The sequence below is a fragment of the Argopecten irradians genome, chromosome 11 (genome assembly GCF_041381155.1).
Source record: "Argopecten irradians isolate NY chromosome 11, Ai_NY, whole genome shotgun sequence".
Classification (NCBI taxonomy): Eukaryota; Metazoa; Mollusca; class Bivalvia; order Pectinida; family Pectinidae; genus Argopecten; species Argopecten irradians.
In genome coordinates this window covers 16,068,932-16,092,862 of record NC_091144.1, presented here as the reverse complement: position 1 = coordinate 16,092,862, position 23,931 = coordinate 16,068,932, and the positions used below count along the sequence as shown (strand labels likewise).

Sequence of the window (23,931 nt, the reverse complement as noted above, 5' to 3'; positions counted from 1 at the left end):
CTCGTCTAGATCTAATAATACGCAGTACTATCCCACAAGTACGCATCCATGACCACCCCCGAAAGTACGCGTCTGTGACCATATCTGATATCTAGTACGCATCCGTGACCCCGTCTGATAGTACGCATCCATGACCACGCTCGAAAGTACACGTCCACTATCTCGCGAAACTAAAATGGTTTACAATACACCAATGCGCATAACTCACTCACCACTTAATGATGGGTTTCATGTGCTGGACAGAATGATCAATGGGAACTCCCTGGACAGAAAAGATATACAAAATATCATAATTTCTCCTTTAATATCCTGTAAGACAGTTGATTGGCAACTTTTATAAATGTATAAGAGACACAAAAATCATTGGCGTTATTGAAATATTTGGAAAGAGAAAGATAATTTTACAAACATTTCAAAAAAACCACGAGCCACAATATTGGTTGCATGCATCATCGGGAATCCGCGGTTGATTGCACTATGTTTTGCTACACTCCTACACTCAACCGTGAGTCTCAGCTGATGGTTGTATGACGCTAAATCAAAATACAAAATATCACAAAATATTAACATGAATTATTTGTGGCAAATTAAATGACTAGGTGAAAACCATCATATTGCGATATAGACATGCATAACCATTCACACGTACCCTGTAAACGCACATATATTTTTTGTGTAACAAAGCCGCTCTATATATATAATGACATATCATCAGTAAGGTATTTGGGAACACGCGTACATAGATAACTATTATTACCATTTGAAAAGAGATATACATAATAAGACTTTACATTTTACACATCCGTTTTCAACCGCAATACGTAACCATATGCCATAAACAGTATGTTAGGTGATAGGCGATACTGATACTGAGTTGCTTTGAATATATCCATTAAATGTCAGTTACTGTCCAGCATTGTAATAAGCTATACTTGACAGTTACATTTTACTCTGTTCTGTACAATACTAAATGTCAACCAATAAATCATGCATGCATAACATGTTAGATATATAAGCGAACAATATACAAATCTATGAAAATTGAAATAACGTTGTGTAAACAATATAATAACGCATTAGCAAAAAACATTTGAATGGACACACACGTGGGATATACAACTTGGCATCTTCAAAATCGATTTGGCACATTTGATTTATTGTGTAGAAATAAGATTAAAATCAATTTAATTACATTATGATCTAACAACAAAATACATTGTATCTACATCTGCTGTTCCAGTGCTTTGTATCTCTCACTCAGCCTTTGGTAGATCTACAACAAGCAAACAACACAATGAAGCAGTTAACCATTTCATGACAAGAGACTTACTATCAATGTGAATATTTTCACGAGTGCTTAATTTCGTTATTTGTGAGTATTGTAGTGTTATTTTCACGTTAGATTAACATTCGGACGTTTAGCAATATATTACATACAATCACAACATTTAAACAACCCTCCGATAAATATTTAGCGTAACTTTTTCCTTCGCGTAAATTTCCACATTTACCAAGGTTGTGTACTCTATATGTATACGATATATTTGTAAATAATAAACTTATATGAGGTAACCGATCAAAAATCAACTTCATCATGCAACTTAAACAACTAAATGTTAATGAATTCTAATTACCTTAAGTATAGAGCATTAAACCATATCAGATAGTCAATTAGCTCTGACCACGTTCAATGTATTATTCATTTTTGGGGGAGGGAGTATAAGGAATTCTACGAACGTAGACGTGTTGTTTAAATACTGAATGGAAAAGGCTTCGGTTAAAGTTTAATCATTGTTAACTACCTTAATTTAGAAATGTTGCAAAGAAATATATGTGTCTGTACACTTTATATAGCTAGAAACTTCGGCATGAAAATCATTTGCGCAGTTATCGCACAGACGCCAGTGCTATCCATACAAACATATAGATGTGCATTTGACACCAAACCGTTTCGTTTGCATCTCAATACGTTATAGAAAGCCAGTCGCGACAATTCTAAATACTGTTATAGTAAGCCAGTCGCGACAATTCTAAATACTTTAAGAACTTACTTATTTCCAATGATGATTTTCTTTCAATCAATAAATAGTACGCCGAAAATCAATACTAAATCATTGTTATTGACGGATCGTCAGCTTTCAATCAAACCTCAAGGGTAGCGCACGTGACTATGCATTTCATATTATATTGTTCATGCTGCGATGTTTGCTCCGGCATTGAACAGGTACACGTGCGTGTGCGAGCACGAGGCGTGGTTACATATCGCCTGGCGATCAGTCAATATAACTGGATATTTATGCGGGTCTAAATTGTCGCGATCTTAACTATATGGGAGAAAATTCAATTTTAAGGGGTTAACTTTTTGCGATCTGTCTTTAAGGTAATATATTATTCGACTATTAATATTTCGCAGATCGAAGTTTTGCGTTCAAAGCAATGTTATTCGAAATCGCGAATATAGCTACACGCGTATACGATTCAAAATTCGATATCGCATTTTACATTTTTCATGTAGCATTGAAAGACTAAATCATCCTGGCTTTAAGACACGCTAGGGATATAGACGAGTTGAGTTCTAAAACTCGCAATGAACGGTATAACTGTTTGGTAATGGCTGAGAAAGGCTGTGTATGTTTTAAGTGCATTATATAGTCTTTATACCTAGGCATTCCGTCAAATCGATCCCGACGTTAAACCAGTGCGATCGGGTTAATCGACAAGAACAAATACACTCTCTCTGTTTACGATCTAATGCTACATTTGCTGTCATTCACAAAGTTTTTGGAATCTCTATAAACCTAGCCTTTTTGAATTCGTGTGACTGGTGATTTTCTTGTAAACGGATTATTATTAAATGTGTCCGTGACTCTGAGACTGACTGCTAATAAAACAACTGCTAACAAACGGTTCTTTAAATTCGATGTGTGACAACACTTGAGGTCAAGTTTGCTGTACAGTTGCATTTCATTATATGGTGTAGTCATGCATTTGTTTTTGTTGATGTCTTCAAACTTTGCATTTGAATTAACACAATATCGTTTCCATCATTTTTAGCTTTTGAAAAGTTGTTTTCAACGTGGCTTGATATATAAACGGGAGGTCAAACATTTTGACATTTAAAGATTGTCCGAGCATTCAACGTAAGCTATCAACAAACGATCACAGTAAACGATTTATTTTTACAGAGTATATTAGCAAAACATTCAACTGAAAGCAGTTTCAAGATGAACCTTCAAACCTCATCTCAACCTCATCTTTTACCATGAAATCAACTTCTACGAAGTATAAAAGTCGACCATCAAATCCAAAATTTAGGACGAAATGTGTAATCATTTTAAACATGACCAAGACATCACTCTGTAAGCAATTAAGATCGACCGACAAATCAATTATTAGCAATTTAATCTAAACGTGATTTAAACCTCGTTCGATAAATCTCATTTGTACTGTTAGAGACCAAAACAAACGGCCATACACAGCACAAGTCTCGCAATCCTTTGTGCTAACTGATGCTTATGTCCTTTTGATGGTTGTCAATGGCGAAAACCGTGAATATCACACAGTTATCGTTCACGAAAGAGAAACTGTGTTTGAAATACTACCTTTTTACAGTTTTAGTTCTCGATTCGAATGTACTTTAACTCAAGACTTCAAATAACGGGAGAGGAAACGACTATTTTTAATCCCATAACTGCGAAGTGTTTAGTTACTTATGATCGTCATTGATCAATAATCTACAAAAACGTCCATGGAACCCTTTGGTTCTCATAGGTTTAATAGCAGGTCACTTAACCATGACGTCAAAAGCCTTCAAGGCAAAACCTAATTTGAGTTGGTGCGCGCTAAATAATGTTTACCTCTTTTTAATGGTAGTCAGAAGCTCCCAATGATTTCATTGCCCATTATTCGCTTTTGAGACTATATCTCTAAGTTCTAAACGTAAGCTGTGTATTTCCTGTTTCTGTAGAGACATTTTAAATGTGTCGAAGTCATTCCAATAGCCCCATTGATAAGCAAATGCATATTGCATTTGGATTTGTTTTATGTACATATTACAGGGAGACATTTGATCATACCAACAAAATTGTAAAGAAGGTATCAAATTGATGAAGCGTGGCAAGTGTTTTCTTTATATATTTTTATTTATATGCATTTCAAAATTTTTTTGTTATGTATCACAAAGTCGGCAGCTGCTTTGAGATTTTCAGCAAGAGAAATGAAATAACACAAAAATACTATCCTAAACTGAAACATACTCGCACAAATACCGTGATCTTTGCATAGCTGACCTTCAAAAACAACTAACCAGATCTCCTCCTGTCAGTACAACTTACCTCTGCTGATCCTTTGGTGGGCGTTGCTACACAGACAGGCTCAGGGTGTCCTTTCACAACCTCAGAAAAGTTCATACCGGTTACACCTTAGAGGTAAAATTAGCAAGACGTATAAGTCACATAAAATTTCAATCGTAGCCATATTAAAGCTTAACAGAGTGCAAGGCATTAGAATGAACTCTGAAAAAAGCATACCCGTTACACAAAAATAGCATTAAGTATAACTCACATAAAATGTCATTGCTCTTCAAACATTTACATTGCCACTGCACGGTGCCTATTTGTTGCTACTAAGCCCATTGTACAGGTATGTTATTTTCCAATATTAACATTGTCCGCTAGGCTCTGGCGTACTAATACAAAATCAGAGTTACAGAAGACACAAAAACACTGGGTTTAAGTCTGTGTGAGAATTCACTAAAAATGTTTAAATATTCTTAAAATTGATCAATTAAAAATATATTATTATTTAAATATGTGAAATTAATTGAAGTTTTATATTTATATTTGTATATCTGATTTATCAACAGGACTATTTCATCTACTGCTATTGTTTAAAAAAAGACAACCATTGCTTAATTAAATGCAAAATTATTCCTATTAGGAATACCGCACAAAGCATTTGAATGACGTTGTTTGTAGGCAATGCATCTATAAACTATTACTACTTACTTATAAAATATGATGTGTTAATATATGTATATATTTCTGTCCTTCAGATTTGAACAGTATTTGACAAAGGGCAGCTAAATATGAGATATTCCAAAATTTTATTCTGCATGACTTTTTAACAACTCTACTGGACTTAAACTATCCATATGAAGAAGAGTATGTGATTTCAGCTCCGTTTGAATCGGTAATATTATTTACATATCAATGGTGCTCACTTATGTTGGGGTTGGGACGACTAGATACTCCCTATAGTCAGTATACAATATATACATAACATTATAATGACACAATTGATGACAAAGGGCAGTGCCATCACAAGGCGCCACAACAATAATCTGACATATGGAGTGGAGGATTTATTTCCAGCCAAATTACGGTCAAGAAATTAAATATCTGCAATATTTTACTTCCAATTATGATAAGGGACTATCGCACAACAATCAAACATTCCACACATCCATTGGACAATTCTACATATGCATGTACATACCATGTTTGGCTCTGTAACAGCCCCCGAGAGCTGCCGAGTTCGGAACATCTGTTACGTATACGGGAGCGTTGAAAACATCAGACAACACCTGGAAACATACATTGCTGCTTTGTTTCAATGTTATCAAAAACGCCACGATACATGGATATGTAAACAAAATATCACTGTACACAGATTGTGTTCCTTCCAAGATGAAACTTGTCATAACGATATTTGCTTCATTTAAATCATTACAATTCCTAATTTCTCTGGGATTATGCAGTAATATCACATTTGTAATAAAAGTCCTACCTGTAGAATGGCTTTATTGGACGAAGCTCCGCCAGTAGCTAAAACACGTGTCTGTGGACCTACGCAAATGTAATATTTGGGTGAAAATAAACTGATCAGACTATCCATATCACAATATAAATTCAGAAGTATAAAAAAAGTTTCACGGCATCCTCGACATTATTGCAGGCTAAATGTAATTTCTTTTCAAATCACTGCATTTAAAGCAAAACTGTATTGCAACCCCACTGCATTTCAAGACCTTTTGGATTTCAATCAATTAACATAGCTATCATATTAAGTATGTTATTCAATAATTTCCTTTCAGTCATGGTTAATCTTTTTCTGCATTTCAACCTCACATCAGTTTACTGCAATTCAGTCCCCAATAATACACGGTGTTCAAATCTCTGTTACATTCAAATTCTTTCTTCTGTTCAATATCTAGTTTATTCGATCGAAAGAGCTTTATATTCCATTTGTTGGAATGAACACAACTTTATGTCAACTCCAAATGTATCACTACACAGACAATGAGTTTCTTGACCTTAAATTCATGTGAAATGTGAAAACAAAATCATATGAAATTCATATGAAAAGTGAAAACAAAATCAAGTGAAATTCATGTGGAACGTGAAAACAAAATCCTATGAAATTCATGTGAAAAGTAAAAACAAAATCACTTGAAATTCATGTGAAAGGTGAAAACAAAATCACATGAAATTCATGTGAAAGGTGAAAACAAAATCACGTGAAATTCATGTGAAAAGTGAAAACAAATGCATGTGATATTCATGTGAAATGTGAAAAAATAACATGAAACTCATGTTGAAAGCTGAATCACGTAAATTCGTGTTGAAGGTGAAAACAAAATCAGGTGAAATTCATGTGAAGCAAAATTCGGCTGTATACACAAGGATATCCTGCACAATAGTAACATTACATTATTGGTATGTACCGTGTGTATAATATAATATTATAATGAGTAAATGTAATGAGCATGTAGGCACATAGCTCATTAGATAATACTTACCTACGCTCATTCCACGGAGCTCTGCATACATCCTCCTGGCTAAAAACTGACTTTCTAATACAGCTCGCACTTCAACTTCGGGTGAGAAACTTTCAACCTGAATCAAGAACGTATTTCACTGGTTTGATAGGTACATTGTATGTTATATTATAATTAGTTTCTCTACAAATTAGCTCTTTCAACAGTTACAAACAATATACAAATGAACCATATTTTTTACGGAAATTCAGCAATTTATCAATAGGAGATAAAGTTGCAATGACTTGTTTAAGATATTTCAAAATAATTGAAAAGTTGGCAATGGTCAAAACGTGTCTTAAAACCCCGAAAGAAGGAACTACCTTCCCGAAACAAGATTTCCACTACCTTCCCGAAACAAGATTTCCACAGAAGTGGATGTGTCGCCTGCACAGCATCACAAAAATAGTCATTTACAGTTGAAAATATTGTTAATAATTAGTAATTAGGTGAAGTTATCACATCCTGTAACTCTTGCAAATATTGACGGATTTTGACCAGTATCAAACCCATTTTAGATCTCATTGATATAAGCAATACACTTAATTTGGTTGAAATCGGAAAATAAATACTGAAGTTACATGTATATAGCAGAAACCATGTTTTGACGATTTTTAAGTCCCGTAACACTTGCAAATGTTGACGTATTTTGACCAGTATCGAACCCATCTAAGTTCTCATTGATATAACGCAATATACCAGATTTGGTTGAAATCGGACAATAAATACCTAAGTTATTGAGCGGAAATCATGGATTTATCTGTTTGATGATTTTAGAGGCCCGTAACACTCGCAAATATTGACGGATTTCGACCATTATTGAACTCGTCTGAGATCTCATTGAGTCATCGAGCGGACACCATGGATTTATCTGTTTTGACGATTTTAAAGTTCCATAACTTTTGCGGATTTTGACCATTATCGAACTCGTCCGAGATCTCATTGATATAAAGCAGTTTACCAAATTTGGTTGAAATCGGACATAAAATAATTAAGTTATCGCACGGAAACCGTTTCCCTGACGCCGACACCGACATAGCGTTTGCAGACGACACAACAAAAAGAAAACAATAAAAACAATAGAATTATATTATCGAGAGCCTAAGCTGAGGTTACAACACTAGATAAATCCCTGCGTAATCTATGTAACAGAGAAGATTCATTTCGCTGTTCTGCCGTTTGACATAGCAAACTACCGCGGTAATTAGGTCCGCGGTAATTAGGTCGGGAAACATAATACGACCCCGGTTATGGAAATTAACATTTAATTTATTTCAATTAAATTGTTCAGAAGGTAATGATAAATGTACTATTAACGTTACTATTTAATTAATAACTTTTGTGACTTTACAACATAATCAGTGTCGTTTTACATTCCCATTTTAAAAATCAAAAAGCGTTTGGAAAAAGTAATGGGCCTTTTATATTTTAATATGAAGAATTCGGGGAGATAATTAGCGCCTACTTTTAAAGCATAAAGGTCGATCAAGACTTGTTTTTTTCTATCTTAGATTAAATTTAGCATAAATGTATAACTATAAACAATGCCACAAGGACACATTTAATCCAGAAACAAAAATTAAAAAGTTTATTTTGTCGGTAGGTGGAGAGAGGGGACTATTCTTTCCATTGGGCAACTTTCTGTTATAGGTAGGGAGGGATAGAATTGGCTATATATTGCTGTCCATAGTGACAGGTACAATGTACATGTGAACAATAGGAGGCTTTCTTTTTATGCTTTATAATTTGTTTTATACAGGTCATCGTTTTAAGATGATAACGAAACAATAAAATAGCAAAGAAGTTTTTTTTCGAAAATTTGAACTGTGAAGATCAAATATACATGATTAAGATATATGAACATAAAATGTACATTGAAGTTCCAATCATATCATTTTTATGATCGTTGCGTATTAATTCGCTATCCAGCCATATTAACAAGCTTCTTTATAAATTAAATCCGTACTAAAACTCCGAAAGATATTTTTTCTAAAGATGTTTAAAGACACCTATCAAAATTATCAATACAACATCACTGATTTACCTTACAATTTACCTATGAAAATTTTAAGAATAAGAAAGTTTTTGTTATGAAATCGTATAACAAGTTTGTGGTTCATTTTACAGAACAGATGTAGCGATGGATTCAGTTTTTAACAGAAGGAGAGTGGAAGGAATGGAAACAGCACCTGTTTTAAGACCTTTTGATCAGAGTTATAACATGTACATATATAATAAGGACTTCAAGAATTAGGTAAGTAGGAATAGATAACACTTGACATTTATACAAAAGCAAGTTAATTATCATATCAAAAATACATAATTGTGTAACCACATGTATATGTATATATACCTTTTCACCATTGCTATTGAACCTTGATGTGCCCATTGCCAATGGCTGGATTTCGGTTGTATCAAAATATATACCTTGATAAAGAAATGAAAAGATGAAATAATGTGTATATCTTATTCTCGTGAAATGAGAGATTATATTTATTTCTTAGAATTTATCATAATAACTTTGCTGGTAAATATTTTTGTTCTCATTTATAAAATCGAGTAAGTGTAACTATATTCTGTGATGGAATTAGATTGGTGAATCATCAGTAACCAGGTATTCATCTAGTGTTTGGTGGTCCTTTGTTCAAACCCAGGTCTGGAGCTACATTTTAACATCACCTGTTATAAACTTGAAAGGCTTGCTAACAATGTTCCAAGCATTGGGAGCATGGACATGTGAGTATGAATATAATATGTTGTTTCTTCAAGAGAGAAAACTTAAAATAGGTGAGAGGAACATAGAAGTATTGGACTGGGTCGATCATCTGTGACCTGTAAATCAATCTGAAAAGCATAAGAGTAGTTTTCAAAGGTTCAGGATTCCAATTCCAGCCTGACTGCTACAATGTACAAGTCTTCTCCTGCTACAATTACTATTATAGGCAAATTAGCATTGCTTCCTGTGGTGGGAAGGTATAAACATATCATAATAATAGATTACTTACCTATGTTTCCATTGTTACCCATCGGTGTGCTAGTCAGGCAGCTAGAGAATGTATTCCAGGATCCACTGGCGCATTCCTTCTGGATTCTCTCCCTTGTCAGCGACCCATTCTTAAAACTGTGAGAGACAGTTTAGATACAAAATTCATACCATTTATCATAACATGACATTAAATATTCAATTGTAGGCCAATTCTTAAAGTAGTCTACTACTTTTGATATGTTTCACACTGTAATTAATACCAATATTGCCAAGCTGAACAACATGTCTATGTACATGTAGATAATATAGATATTTGTGATGAGCTTTGAGAGGATTTATCTCCCTTCCATTATAAATTCATTCACTTCTTGAAACTGAAACATTTTAGAAACTTTTGAAAACGGAATAATTCAATACCTATAAGCTCCATAATAACTCTCTGTATTATTTCAACATAAATACAGCATGAGAATCCTTTTCAATCAATATCAAAGAAAAATTGCTATTATATGTATAACTAAAATTATATAAAACAATGGTTACCATTACAAAATATGGTATAATATCAATACATAATTTAGGACAAAAAACGTGTACCAACTCATGAATATTACAGCAATACGACTGACATTCAAAAACTGCAATGTGGCGACCTAGCTATTAGATTAATGTTGTCAAGGGGTTGTCTGCAAATAAGAACCCCACCACATTTGACTTTATTTTCTTCTCTTGGTCGGGTGTGTGTGTCTTATTTGCAGTGAAATACAGTTAAATAACACCTATATAAGTATGTGTATAATATAAATAGGTCATTTTATCATATTAGTTGTCTTACCAAACAAGAGCCATATAGTCCATTGGGTCGATGGGATTGACAAATATGTGTCCTTCTAAACCAGCTTTCTGTTCATTCAGCCATAGAAACACTGTGTCACTGGTGCCCAGACTTACCTAGACGTATCATATTCTACTTATATTATGTTGATTCAGCAATTCCATAATCATATCACAATTTAATGCAACTAATTCCAAATCACTCAAAAAGATTTCAATTTTAACAAAATTGTATTTCAACAATAAATTATTGATAGAACAACAGGCAATGCCTATATAATACATATATATAGTTCTTTCATATGTAATATTGATAATATTCACTAAATTTAGTTATATTTTAGAGCAAAAAATTGTCCTATTTACCTAAACTAAATAAGTAACATGTAAATGTGATCTGATTTTCTTCCAATCTATTATTTAATTAATTTTTTTTTCTGGCAATGCCAAATTTCATATGTACCAAAACACAGTAATTATTGGCAGCAATAAGTTTATCATGCTTTATCCAACACATCTAATAACTAAAAGAGTAATTACCCCAGTAATGTACATAGACTTACAATGGCGTCTCCCTCCCGAGGAGCAAGTCCAGCTAAAGAGGCTGCAATACAAGAGATATCAATGTTCTACATCATTATGTATCACAAAGGTCTATACTTTATTTGCTAACTTTTGTATATTAGATGAAATACAATGCCATATGTATGTTTATCCTGTATGCTTTATCAGACTGATGTACATCTACGTGTATACATGTACATAATATATACATACTATCATAATGTAAAGCAGGAAGGTTTTAGAGGTTCAGGAAAGCTGGATTATCAAACTGTGCAGTAAGTTCATGGCAATTGGCCTATTGTCCAATGTTGTTGTATAATTAACGATATATGTCTGGGCCTCTGCAGACACAACATGCATTTAAATATTATATTCAATAGTTTTCTTGTGTAGCTCAGAATTTGATGATATATTGGTACAAACCTGGATTGTCACCTGTAAATGCCACTACTTGACAGGCAGGAGAAAATCCATATCTATCCACAAAGTACTTGGATATCTTACCCTTAAAAATAAAATTATAGCCTAAGATATTGACTGACTATGGATTTCTTATTTCATTTTGATGTTTATTTTTCATTCAATCGACAATGTTTTTGTTTTGAACCTGCTTATGCAAATTAAAGCAAAAGAAAATTTATAGAAAAAAAAATTAAAATAATAACAAGAGGCCCATGAGTCTGTTAACGGTCACCTGATCATGACATATGATGCCAATTAAGTTGCCATTACGACTATTTTTTCAAACGTTGCAATTTATTCTCTTCCAAGATGTTACACATGTAGATGTTAGGTAGCACATGCACAGTCTCATTAAGTGAATGTCTACTCATTTAGATATTATATTGAATATGTAAAACAATTTCATCATTACTAATGGAAATAACACTGTACAATAAAAACTAAACAAATGTTTCTGCCAGACAATTTCCATGTTAAACCTTTCTTACGAAATTTAAGAAAACTTCCTCAACTTTCATTAAAATCAGTATATATTTACTCCAGTATTGTACACATTATCCAGTATTTTTTATTACTGCAAATTTAAGGGCAATATAACTAAATAACTGTCCAATAATGCTGATTTTCAAACACATTTGTAACCGTACTAATCCTAGGCTGTAGACAAAGTTTCGTAAAGCTCAGTTAATATATTAATTGTTTTGTCCACAAGGTCTAATAATAATCAATATGGCAAAGAGAAAAGTTACTATCGAATAAGTCTGATTTTCGAAGTCATCCAAGATTTTACCAATGTAAGTCGACCTGCATACAAAGTTTCATTAAGCTTGATGAATATTTACTCAAGTAATCATGTGCACAAGAAAAAGTTACAGTTTACAGATTAATGGAAACAACTGACATAGGACTATCACAATAGGTCACCATGATCTATGGTCAGGTGACTTTAAAATAAAACAAGAAAACATTTAAACTACATACTAAAATAAAAAGAAAACATTTAAACTACATACCACAACAGAGTGGAGGGAACAGGTTCTCCCAACTTTTCAGCTAGATTTTCTCCACAGGCCTGAAATAAAACGAAACTCATCACTGTCATCACCAATTATAATTATATTAAAAATAGATTTACGAAACAGTTAATTTTGAGAAAAAGGTTTAAATTAAGTGGAATGCAATATGAAAAAAATGTGGTAGACTTGATGAATACATGTATGTAACACAGTAGAGGAGAAAATGTAGCAGCCTGGGAAACATGTAACACAGGAGAGGAGAAAATGTAGCAGCCTCTGAACACTAATGTACTCTATGGCTACTGATCACCGATGATCAGCCCAGATGAATCCTGCTACACTCCTCCCTCATTTTTCAAAGTCTTCACTCTCAAAGACATACAAAACCCTTAAACCATCACCATGAATTGAGTATTTTCGTTTGGCGCCAGTTTCGTAACAGGAGAGTAGAAAATGTAGTGGCCAGACTGGGATTTGAACCCGGGACCTTTGAACACTAACAGAGTGCTCTAGCTTCCACTGAGCTAACTGGTCACCGATGATCGACCCAGTTCAATATCAATGCACATGTATCTTTGTTATAACCTGATTAAACCAAACAATCATAATTAAGACTCAAAAATTAAAGTTATTTGTCGCATCCAGGTAACATTAAAATTTCACTTTAACACTGATCGATATTTATGTCATATTTCATTTAAGTTATCAAATTGTTTGTGTCTCATAAAAAAACTGTATTCCTACATTAATACCTTTAAACATTCCTGTGACCATGATTTGTTAACAATGTCCAGCAGATTCATACCAGATCCGTCACTGTAGTCTATTGGTGCGTAATCTCCACAGAAAAGGGTAGCTGCAAAACTGCTGACAAGCGAAATCCTCTGTAAACACCAAATACATAGCACAATGTATCTTAGATTATTGTCATTCATTCTTAAAGGTGGTTTACTGTAGATAGTTGGTAGATTATATAGTGTTCTAATTTACAAAATATGTTTAAGCACAAACAATAAATTTTTCATTGTTTTCATAACAAATCTGACTTTCTGATTAGCCCATTCTTAATCTCCATACCTCCTAGAAAATTCTGAGAATGGCACAAAACTTGACATTATCGTGATGTCACAATAGAGACAATGAAGTTGGATATTGATTTGGAAAAATAATCCATTACAAAATCAATGCATCATATGTTTAAACATACTTAATTGCATCAAGTAGTCTGAACAATTAATTACAAGACTTGATGTCACTATTTTTCATTTTAATTTGGTTATGAGAGTGCTTGCAAACTTTAGAGAGATTGGATTCACACAGTTTGCAAACAAAATTTTGTTCGTACCCCAATACAATGTAAACTCAAAAACTAGGGACATCAATGCTTAGACAACAATGTAAATAAATATTAAATATTTTTCTATCTGTAGAATGGCTGATTAATAGTGTGATCACAAATATTTTGATCACAATAGACATATTATAATGAAAATCAAATTTCAATTCAACACTGCAAGGTTTTGTGCCATATTTTGGTAAACAAATGGTGATGAGTTACAGTATAAGTTAAAATAAAACACAGTATATATATATATATATCAATAATTAAATGTAACATATAAGGTACCTCTGTTTTAGAATATGCATCAGGCTGTGTTTGTGATATCTTCATGATTTGATTTCCAGTATATCGTTCAAATCCTCTAGCACCAGTGATTTCAGCAAGGCGCTGAAAGAGAAATAAAAATAACAACAACATGAAGCATCTTTTAAAAAAAGTATATGCATATACTGTACTGATAGGAGTTTTAATAAATTCTTGGATGACAGCTAATTTTTTACATTGGCATTATTAATAACAATAGTATATTTATGTAAATATCTAGTTATCACATAACTGACTCATTCAGTCATGTCATACACAGTCATGGCCGTCATAAGAGGTGATTTGATAAAGTAAGACACAGGTGTAAAAACTCTATTGCGATGCCACAGATAATATAATGTCATAATCAAAAAATCACTACACACAATTGTGTCGGTAGACAGAAGCATCACATCTGAGCTGGATAATACCAAATTAAAAGATAGGTACATGTACAGACTTATACTTGTGCTTACGTACATTGTAATATGAAAATTATCAAACTTGTTCAATAAATTTCATATAAAATGACCACTCATGTATTTAAAATCTTCTATATCCAGTTTAATTAAATGCAATATTTTAACGGCACAGGCACAAATGTCAAGAATCTGTCTTCCTAACGGTTTTGAATATACATGTATATAAAGTTACCCAATCACGTGTGACGTATTATCAAAAGTTATAATATATTATTTTTGATTGGCTATAAGAAAAAAACCTAGTATGTTTAAGAATGTATCATAGACCCATAGAACCAGAGAATTTATTAAGTGTTTTACCATAGGCCCTCCTACAGCAGTCTCTAACTGTTGACACTGCGTGGTCGTACTGGCATCCATCCATATCGGCGAGTCAGCCACACTAAAGCTATCCTGTAAAAATAATTCTATAAATCATCACAACTGAAACAACTGAATATTGAATAAGCTAGGTCATTCTGTATTAGCATAACACAGAGTTATCCGCCGAGTTGGGCAGATACATGAATTGATTCTTGCATCATGTTTGGAATTGTGAGTTATGATTACCTATACCGGTAAGGCAGGTAACTCTGTATTATGCAACAAGAGGCCAATGGCCTAGTAGCACGATGGTTCAGTTAATTAATGTTCAATGATTGGTTTTGACTAATATTCTTGATTATCACTCATATGCACTGTTTAAACTAATAATTAATTAGGACAATTCAAATGACCACTGGTATTTAATTGTTATCAATGTTGGTATTAAAACAATCATAACATTCTTTCAAGACAGATGTCATTCATCAAATGTTAAGTTATATATAGATCAACAGTTTTATAAAAATATTGATTTGTGCAGAAAAGGTTTTTTTTCTGAGCAAGATTTTAATGTGAGCGTATGCAGAAGAAGTAGCATCTTCTTAGTAAGAATATTGTTTGGACCAATTCAAATAGCATCAACTTAACTTTAATATTAGAAAATTTAATAAAAATCAAAATTTAACAAAGCTTTTTATTCAAATTTATCAGAATATTGTTATATGATAAAAAATAATTGGGAATTTTTTTCCTGTATGATTGCTTATCGATATCACACATGTACAACTATGTATAATCAAAGTGTTAAGTTGACTAGACTTTTAAAAGATACCTGCTGGAGGAGGGCTTAATTCATTATAGGTGACCAAAAAAAATCAAAGATGTTTGGCTGTCCTGGTTATAAGAGGTAAACTGAATTTGCTTCAATACGTTGAAATTTATTACTTATCTTTTATCTCATTTTCTTCAACACAATATAAATTTCACAATTAAGATAACAATGCACAAGTTGTATTGGCTGGGTCTCGGCACAATGGAATGTGTACTACGGGTCAACAAATTGACATTGGCAGCTACAGTCGAGCCTTTCCCAGGGCCTTGATAACAAAATACATTAATTAACTCTCAACCATTGTTTTTCCCTTTAACAGTAAATGGTATATGTAACACATTTACACACACATATAGGCCTATAAACAGCATCTAGATGAAACTAGGGCACCTGACTTGTGACACTGTCCAGGGAATATAGATTATCCAACACAGGTAATTATGATGTCATGACACTTTGAGTAACATATTTAAGAATAGAAAAATAATGAATATTTCTTAATTGCCTTAATCTTTTCTTAAACTATATTTCTTTTGTATGAAGTGGTACCGTCGGCCATATAATTTCCCATAATGCATTGTGTTTCTCATTTAAATATTACTATAGACAAAGAAGGAATGAAATATATTTTAATTCCTCAAAAATACAGTTTATGTCTGTTTGTCGCCAAGTTTTATCAGTTTCGTCCTTATCTATAACTACATGTCTGTGCCAAATTTCATTGCTGTTAATGGTGTATAACTTGAGATATCCTGTTCACAAGGTGATTTTCAAAACTAGGGGGTATGCTATAAGCTACGATGCAGCTATGCTCCATCGTGCTAAAAATGGAATAATTGTGTTATAGATAGCACGGCATGTACAGTTTGTGACTCCAACAATATTGTCATATTATTTTTTTCATTTTCCAAGGGTATTTTGGGAGGGGTATAAAGCCTGTTTTAAAAACCTATCAATGCTTTCTTCAAAGAATACGAGAATTAGCATGGAAAAAGTTAATATCATATCTTGACAGTATTCAATAATTTCTCAACATTTGGCACACACAAAAACACACTTTCCAGATATTCTTAGATGTACAAATTTTGTATAAGCAATCAAATGATTATATGATATTGTCATCTTGGAAAATTTCCACCTCTTTGATGAACCTTAATTTATCATGACTATTATACATATATTCTATCCGACCATTAATAATTTATATCAGCCATTTTATTTTTACATGACTTAATCACCCCAAAAGACATGTTTAGACTGTCATTAATAAATGAAGTTTCAGGGGTGAGTGACTTAAAACAACCTTACTACAATATGAATCTAAATTTTCGTCTGCATACATGGCTTCATATCTCACTGACTTTTAATACATGGACATACAAAATGTATAACAGTTTGCTTTGCCATCAACAGTGCTCATGCTTACAATGAACATGTAAAAGTTTGGAGTAAGTAATTAATTACCTGGAGTTGTTGGTGCAGCGGTTTGACAGGATCTAGCTGTCTTAGTGTATTCTGTGCCCCAGTCTTCCAGTATACACTTCCATGTTGCTGTCAAAGTCAAAACAGCATATCATCATCATTACAGCTTACCTTAGTTCTAAATAACGTCTGTTCACAAGGATTTCTCTTTCTTAAATGTTGATGGGATATATTTAAACCAGAATCATAGTATTTCTGGTTATTTCACTAATAGTATGACCTACATGTACAGAAGTAAATGTCATCAATTCTATACTTACAAATGTACATGTATATAATCATATTTTCACACGGGAAGAAGGGTAACTGATTAGTAAAGACAGCTTTAAATCTATTTGTGTGAATGCATTGCCTATGATGGTTCCATTTCAGAAATGATTAATCTAAGAATTAATATAAATTAACTATGTACATTACTATCATCAATAATAATTACCTGTCCAGCACCAGATATTGCCAGCACTTTGGAAAAGTCAAAGCCACTTGTCTTTACTTGATCTAAGAGAAGGTCAAGAGCCTGTAACAAGAATTTAAAACTCACAAATAATAATTGAAAAAGAATAATAAATCTTTTTTCTGGCTTATTCTAGCTTGAAGACTTCACAGTTAACAGTGTTTGCAGGTGACTGGTTGAGAATATGCAGTGATTTCATATTAATGATAACACATGTGTATAGTATTATAAGACGGGTTCAGTTGTAATTTAATATTGTACATATATACACTGTAGTCACAACCTATCTTTATAGACATGCATGTTAATATCTTACCCAATTAAATGTATTAGTAACAAATCCCTGTGGGGAAACTATCACTGCATAATATATCATCGTTAAAACACCATTGTAAAGTGTATGTGAGAAAATAATTTAAATTTGATAAGAACTTACTCAATCTAAAAAAATCAACCTTGTGCATGTAATTCATCTCCATTAGAATACATTAAGATCTAATGTACAACCTTCGCTTTTAGAGTCACCTCAGCAAAACCCCTATGGTGAGCCAATCAGGGTGTTGCCTATGAAATCTTTGGTGTGGTCGAATCTCTCAGAAGTATAAATGGCTACTAGTATGTCCCAAGATGCTCCAATGCTGGACCAGGGGTCATGCTGAGGTGACCCAAAATGGAGGGTTGTTAGATCTTGTATTGGAGTGTATGATAGAGTTTGGAAGGGGAGCAGAATTATAAATCTAATTTGAACAAGATTGGAAGTTACTACACTACAGGTACATACTGTAAAACTAAAATGTCAAATTATCAATTCATTATATGCATAAACAAGAGGCCCAGAGGGTCTGTATCGCTCACTTTGTTGGTTTTTTTTTTTTTGTTTTTTTAGTAATTCTGTAATTTAGTACATGTAATTAGTGTTTCAAAAACCACAAAGACAAATTGACCCCAGATTTAGTTAATTTTGAATCCCAACCATATAATGATGCTATTGATACCATACGAATATACAATGCATAGAGAAAGTAATTTATATGAAAATAGTAGCCTTATTAACCTTTTTGGCCCCATGCCTAAGGCCCCAGGGGGTCAGTTCTATCATTTTTACAATTTTGAATCTACACCATATAAGGATGCTATCATTGCATTATGAGTGTTATCCCATGCTTAGTTGCAGAGAAGTTGTTAATATAGTAACAGCAAAATTGAACCCTTTTGATCCCACACCTCTGCCCATGGGGGGGGGGGATATCAGCCCCATAATTTGTACAATTTTGAATCCCCACACTCTAAGGATGATACCATTGCATTATGGGTGCAATGCCATGCTTAGTTTCAGAGAAAAAGTCATTTATATGGAAATATCCAAATTGACCAATTTTGACCCTGCCACTTATAATTAGGCCTCAGGGGATCAGTCCCATCATTTGTACAATTTTGAATCCCCATCCTATTAGGATTCTACCATTGCATAATGAGTGCTACACCATGCTTGGTTTCAGAGAAGAAGTCGTTTTTATGGAAACAGCCAAATTGACCCCTTTGGCCCGCCCCTGAGGCCCCTGGGCAGTCAGCCCCATTATTTGTACAATTTGAATCCCCACCCTAAAAGGATGTTACCATATTGTATTATGAGTGCTATATCCCATGTTTAGTTTCAGAGAAGTCGTTTATATGGAATAGCCAAATTGACCCCTTTTGACCCCGTCCCTCAGGCCCCAAAGGGATCAGCCCCATCATTTGTACAATTTTGAATCCCAACCCTATAAGGTTGCTACCATTGCATTATGAGTGCTATCTCATGCTTAGTTTCAGAGAAGAAGTCATTATATTTTATATGGAAATAGCCAAATTGACTCCTTTTGACCCCGCCCCTCAGGCCCCTGTGGGGTCAGCCCCATCATTTGTACAATTTTGAATATCTATCCTATAAGGATGCTAGCATTGCATTATGGATGTTAAATCCCATGCTTAGTTCAGAGAAGAAGTTGTTTATATGGAAATAGCCAAATTGTTCTCTTTTGGTCCCGTCCCTCAGGCCCCCGGGGGTTCAGTCCCATCATTTTTACAATTTTGAATCCCCTACATATAAGGATGCTACTATTGCATTGTGAGTGCTATATTCCATGCAAAGTTTCAGAGAAAAAAGTTGTTTATGTGAAAATAGCAAAATTGGCCCCTTTTGACCCCGCCCCCAGGCCCCTGGGAGGTCAGCCCCATCATTTTCCAATTTGAATCCCCATCCTATAAGGATGCTACCATTGCATTATGAGTGCTATATCCCATGTTTAGTTTCAGAGAAGAAGTTGTTTATATGGAAATAACCAAATTGGCCCCTTTTGGCCCCGCCCCTCAGGCCCCTGGGGGGGTCAGCCCAATCATTTGTACAATTTTCAGTCAGTAACCCATAAGGATGCCATCAGTCAAATTTTGTTGAATTCCGACTAGCAGTTATGGAGAAGAAGTCGATTGTTGACAGATGTCAGACGCTGCGGCATCCCATAAGCTCACCTCGGTCCTTGGGACCAGGTGAGCTAATAATGAAGTTATACAAGATGGATATTGAACACTATATACAGTAATTTGTCCTACTGACCTTGACCCACATCAGTGTTGGTGCCGTAACCGTGACCTTGTCATCATGTATGTGAGCCCCTCCCTGAGTCCTACACAATAATCAAACAAAACACATACTTAACTCACATTTACTGGTGTATAGTTTATTAATTATAGGTTTTTAGCAACATAAATATTCTATTTATATAATTTGAATTAATACACACAGGCATTATTGTAACTTGATCATATTCAGATTTAATTTTAAAATTAATGCAAATATTTTTAATACTTTAGTCTATTTAAATGTATATATATAGGATGAGATACACAATGTAACAAACATACATTAATTGAATAATTGCATGGACAGACCACATACATTTACATGTATGTCATGTAGTTTTGTACTCAAAAATATTATTTTTAAAATAGAAGAAAATAAACTCTAAACATGGGTTCTAACATTAAATGGAAAATATTTTAAGAAATTCATACTTAAACTCTGGGAGATCTGTGTCAAATTTTACAGCAGCTTCATGTAATACTTTGGAATCTTCATTTACAGCAATTACTTTAATCTGGAAATAAAAAAAATATATGTACATACACTCTCTTGACATAATTATCTATGTTCTTTATTAAAAATGAAATTATGTAAACAAATGTAACTGCATTACATAACATAATTGGTACACAGAGATACCTACAAATGTATAAATATATTGTATATATCAATTTGATTCATCTAAATTATTTAATCATTTGCATTTATTTTTATCTTTTTTTTTTCTACAACAGTTTACAAATTTGGCTGTAATTATATACCCAACCCAAACCCTAGTAGTGAACATGATTCCCAAATTAAATCTAAAAGGGGGATGCTGTACAAGTTATATTATACATGTACATGACAGTACATCAATTTTTTGCAATGGCTTATATTATTCACAAATGTATTCTATCTATCTTCATCTACATCTACCAAATAATCGACCTACTTCATCATATTGAAGATCATGTCGATATTGTTGAAGGTGGCTATGAACAGGGGAAGAGAAGAAAATAATTAAGTTAGATAGGAAAGACGAGTTTTGAAGGAGTCAAGTGACTTTGAGATTACAAGATCTTGCAGAAGAGAGTTCCAGTCTTGGATAGTGCGGGGAAAGAAGGAGTGTTTGCGAGAATCAGTTCTACAGTAATGTATTTGGTATGCAAGTGTATGGGAGTGTCTGGTAGGGCGTAACTGTGAGGTCAAGTATTGGTCTTTTTTAATAGTTACTATATATGCCGTTAGTAATTTCGAAAAGCATAGTAAGCCGTGCGTTTTTTCTTCTTGCTGATAAGCTAGGCCACTCTAGGTGTTCAAGCATGTCACTAACGCTTGAGGTGTTATGGAATCTGTTAGTGACATATCGAGCAGCTCTGTGTTGGACCATTTCTAGCTTAGTAATGTCTCCCTTCTGGTATGGGTCCCACACTGTACAGGTATATTCAAGTGTGTGACGTACTAAAGATTTGTTTGCTTGTTCTTTAATCTTTTTTGAATTAATTTTGAGGTTTCGTCTAATAAAGCCAAGTGTCTTATTGGCTGTGCAGGTGATGTTGCTGATGTGGGAGTCCCATTTGAAGTCGTGTTGGATTGTTACACCCAGATATTTGGCCTTATCAGTGTGTTCCAAACAGTGACCATGGAATTCTGTTACACTGTTTACAATGTATGCTTGATTGAAGGTTTAGTCTTGGTAATCGAAAGAACATTACATTTCTGGGGGCGGAATTCTGTTACACTGTTTACAATGTATGCTTGCATTTGCCGCTTTCATATAACGTTAACATGGTCACTGAGTGTAACGGAAAAATAGCATGACAAGCCAGTTAAGACAATGTGAGTACACGTGTATACTAAACTTGACCTCAAATCATACTCGAGTCAATCGTGAACTGATAAACAGCTAGGATCGAGGATCGCGGCCTAGCTGATCGAGGATCGCGACAGACTTCTTATCCAACTGTTATCACAAGAATTGACGCCAGCAGAGTGGTCTAACAACAGACACTGCACACACTTACATCGAGTAAGTAATGTAATTAAACTGACTGTTTGTGCATACATAAAGCATTTCTGAACGTGACTGCAAGGTTGTCATCATAAATAGACGGATTACTTACCTGTTGTGTGCTAAAATCAAACCCGAGGTACACGCCGCTTCCAGTATCTTGCGCCATTTTGTTGGGTCAGGAGGTCAACTAACCGGTGTTCAAGCAAACACATACCTAGGGTAAATACAGTACCGGAACTTTTAACCCCATATAGACACTCAATAGTAGATCGGCGGTAACATCTCGAATTGGATTGTAATTGACACTAACTAAATTAAGATAAAATGAAAAATGGGGTATAATTATTACTCAGGTATTGTATTGTTGTGTTTTTTTATCTTTTATTTACTGGTTTTGTTTCACCCAGTGGGGATATTTAATTTATAAACCTAAAAAAAAAAACATTGAAAAGATTTTGGTTCAATTTGCTAATATTGAGCACTGAAGAAGGGCCTACAGCGTACATTCGATAATGCGTGGTGCGTGTTTTCATAGAGACTGCGATATATTGGTGTTGTGTCTCCTTGGCCTTGTAATAGAGGAACTCTTGCCCAATACCCGGTCACATTATACTGACAACCGACAGATCCCATTCGTCCCACTACCTTTATAATGAGCGTGTTTTTGGAGATTGTAGTTTGGTCGTGTTATGTCTTAGTAGCGTAGTCACGGTTGAAACAACGTGGATGCAATGTTAATGTTATTTCCCCCCGAAAGCAACTTGTTCCTGAACAGGTCAAACAATCCTGGAAAAAAAATCTGGATTTTACAATGAGGCAGTATAAAATCCAAATCAACTGAAAATCAGGATTCCCGTGCCTGAATTACTGGTCAGTTTTATTTAATTCGCGCCTTAGCATCACCATTTGTAAAGAAATAAATTTTGATATAACACGAGTATTGTTCAATGTCCAACAACAGTTATGCTATTTACAGTAGTGATATTTTCAAAATATTTTCACACAAAATAGTCTATTCATTACACATCGTACTCGTGCCTGCATTATTCTACCCATTGACCTTTCTCCCATTTTAACTCACCATCAGACTTCCTCTTGCTGGCCCATAAAACACCGTTTCATGTCTTCATCAGATCATTTACTGATTCAGCATCACCTATTATACTTCAAACAACATAAAACTGGACTCCCAAGGAAATAATCGCTGGTACATGTATCCTATGTCACCTCTAGCCATACCATACTAGGGACCTCCGATCCATCCACAAGGAAGGAAACAGACAAACGTATAGATGTACAGTAAGTGTAATTCTGTAACATTGTACACTTATATCAGGGTAAACATCATCCTCGATACTCCAGGGGTTCTGATCACTTACGATCTCTACACCCCTGGACTACCTCATAGAAAAACTGGAGGCAACAGAACAGAACAGGT

The 23,931-nt window shown here is 34.0% G+C and overlaps 1 protein-coding gene across 1 annotated transcript; it reads right to left on the bottom strand.

Annotated features, from left to right (window-relative positions):
- Positions 1 to 499: 499 nt before the first annotated feature.
- LOC138334851 (xylulose kinase-like) lies at positions 500 to 23,931 on the bottom strand. The gene is made up of 20 exons (XM_069283625.1): positions 23,575 to 23,931; positions 22,603 to 22,707; positions 20,929 to 21,011; positions 20,471 to 20,540; positions 17,860 to 17,940; positions 17,406 to 17,492; positions 15,107 to 15,199; positions 14,307 to 14,408; positions 13,432 to 13,563; positions 12,670 to 12,735; positions 11,625 to 11,706; positions 11,201 to 11,241; positions 10,639 to 10,754; positions 9,823 to 9,938; positions 9,171 to 9,244; positions 6,800 to 6,896; positions 5,788 to 5,846; positions 5,497 to 5,584; positions 4,335 to 4,420; positions 500 to 1,273 (listed from the first exon to the last, which is right to left on the bottom strand). The coding sequence occupies exons 2-20, from the start codon at positions 22,657 to 22,659 to the stop codon at positions 1,223 to 1,225; spliced, it is 1,581 nt and encodes a 526-aa protein (XP_069139726.1). The 5' UTR covers positions 22,660 to 22,707; positions 23,575 to 23,931; the 3' UTR covers positions 500 to 1,222.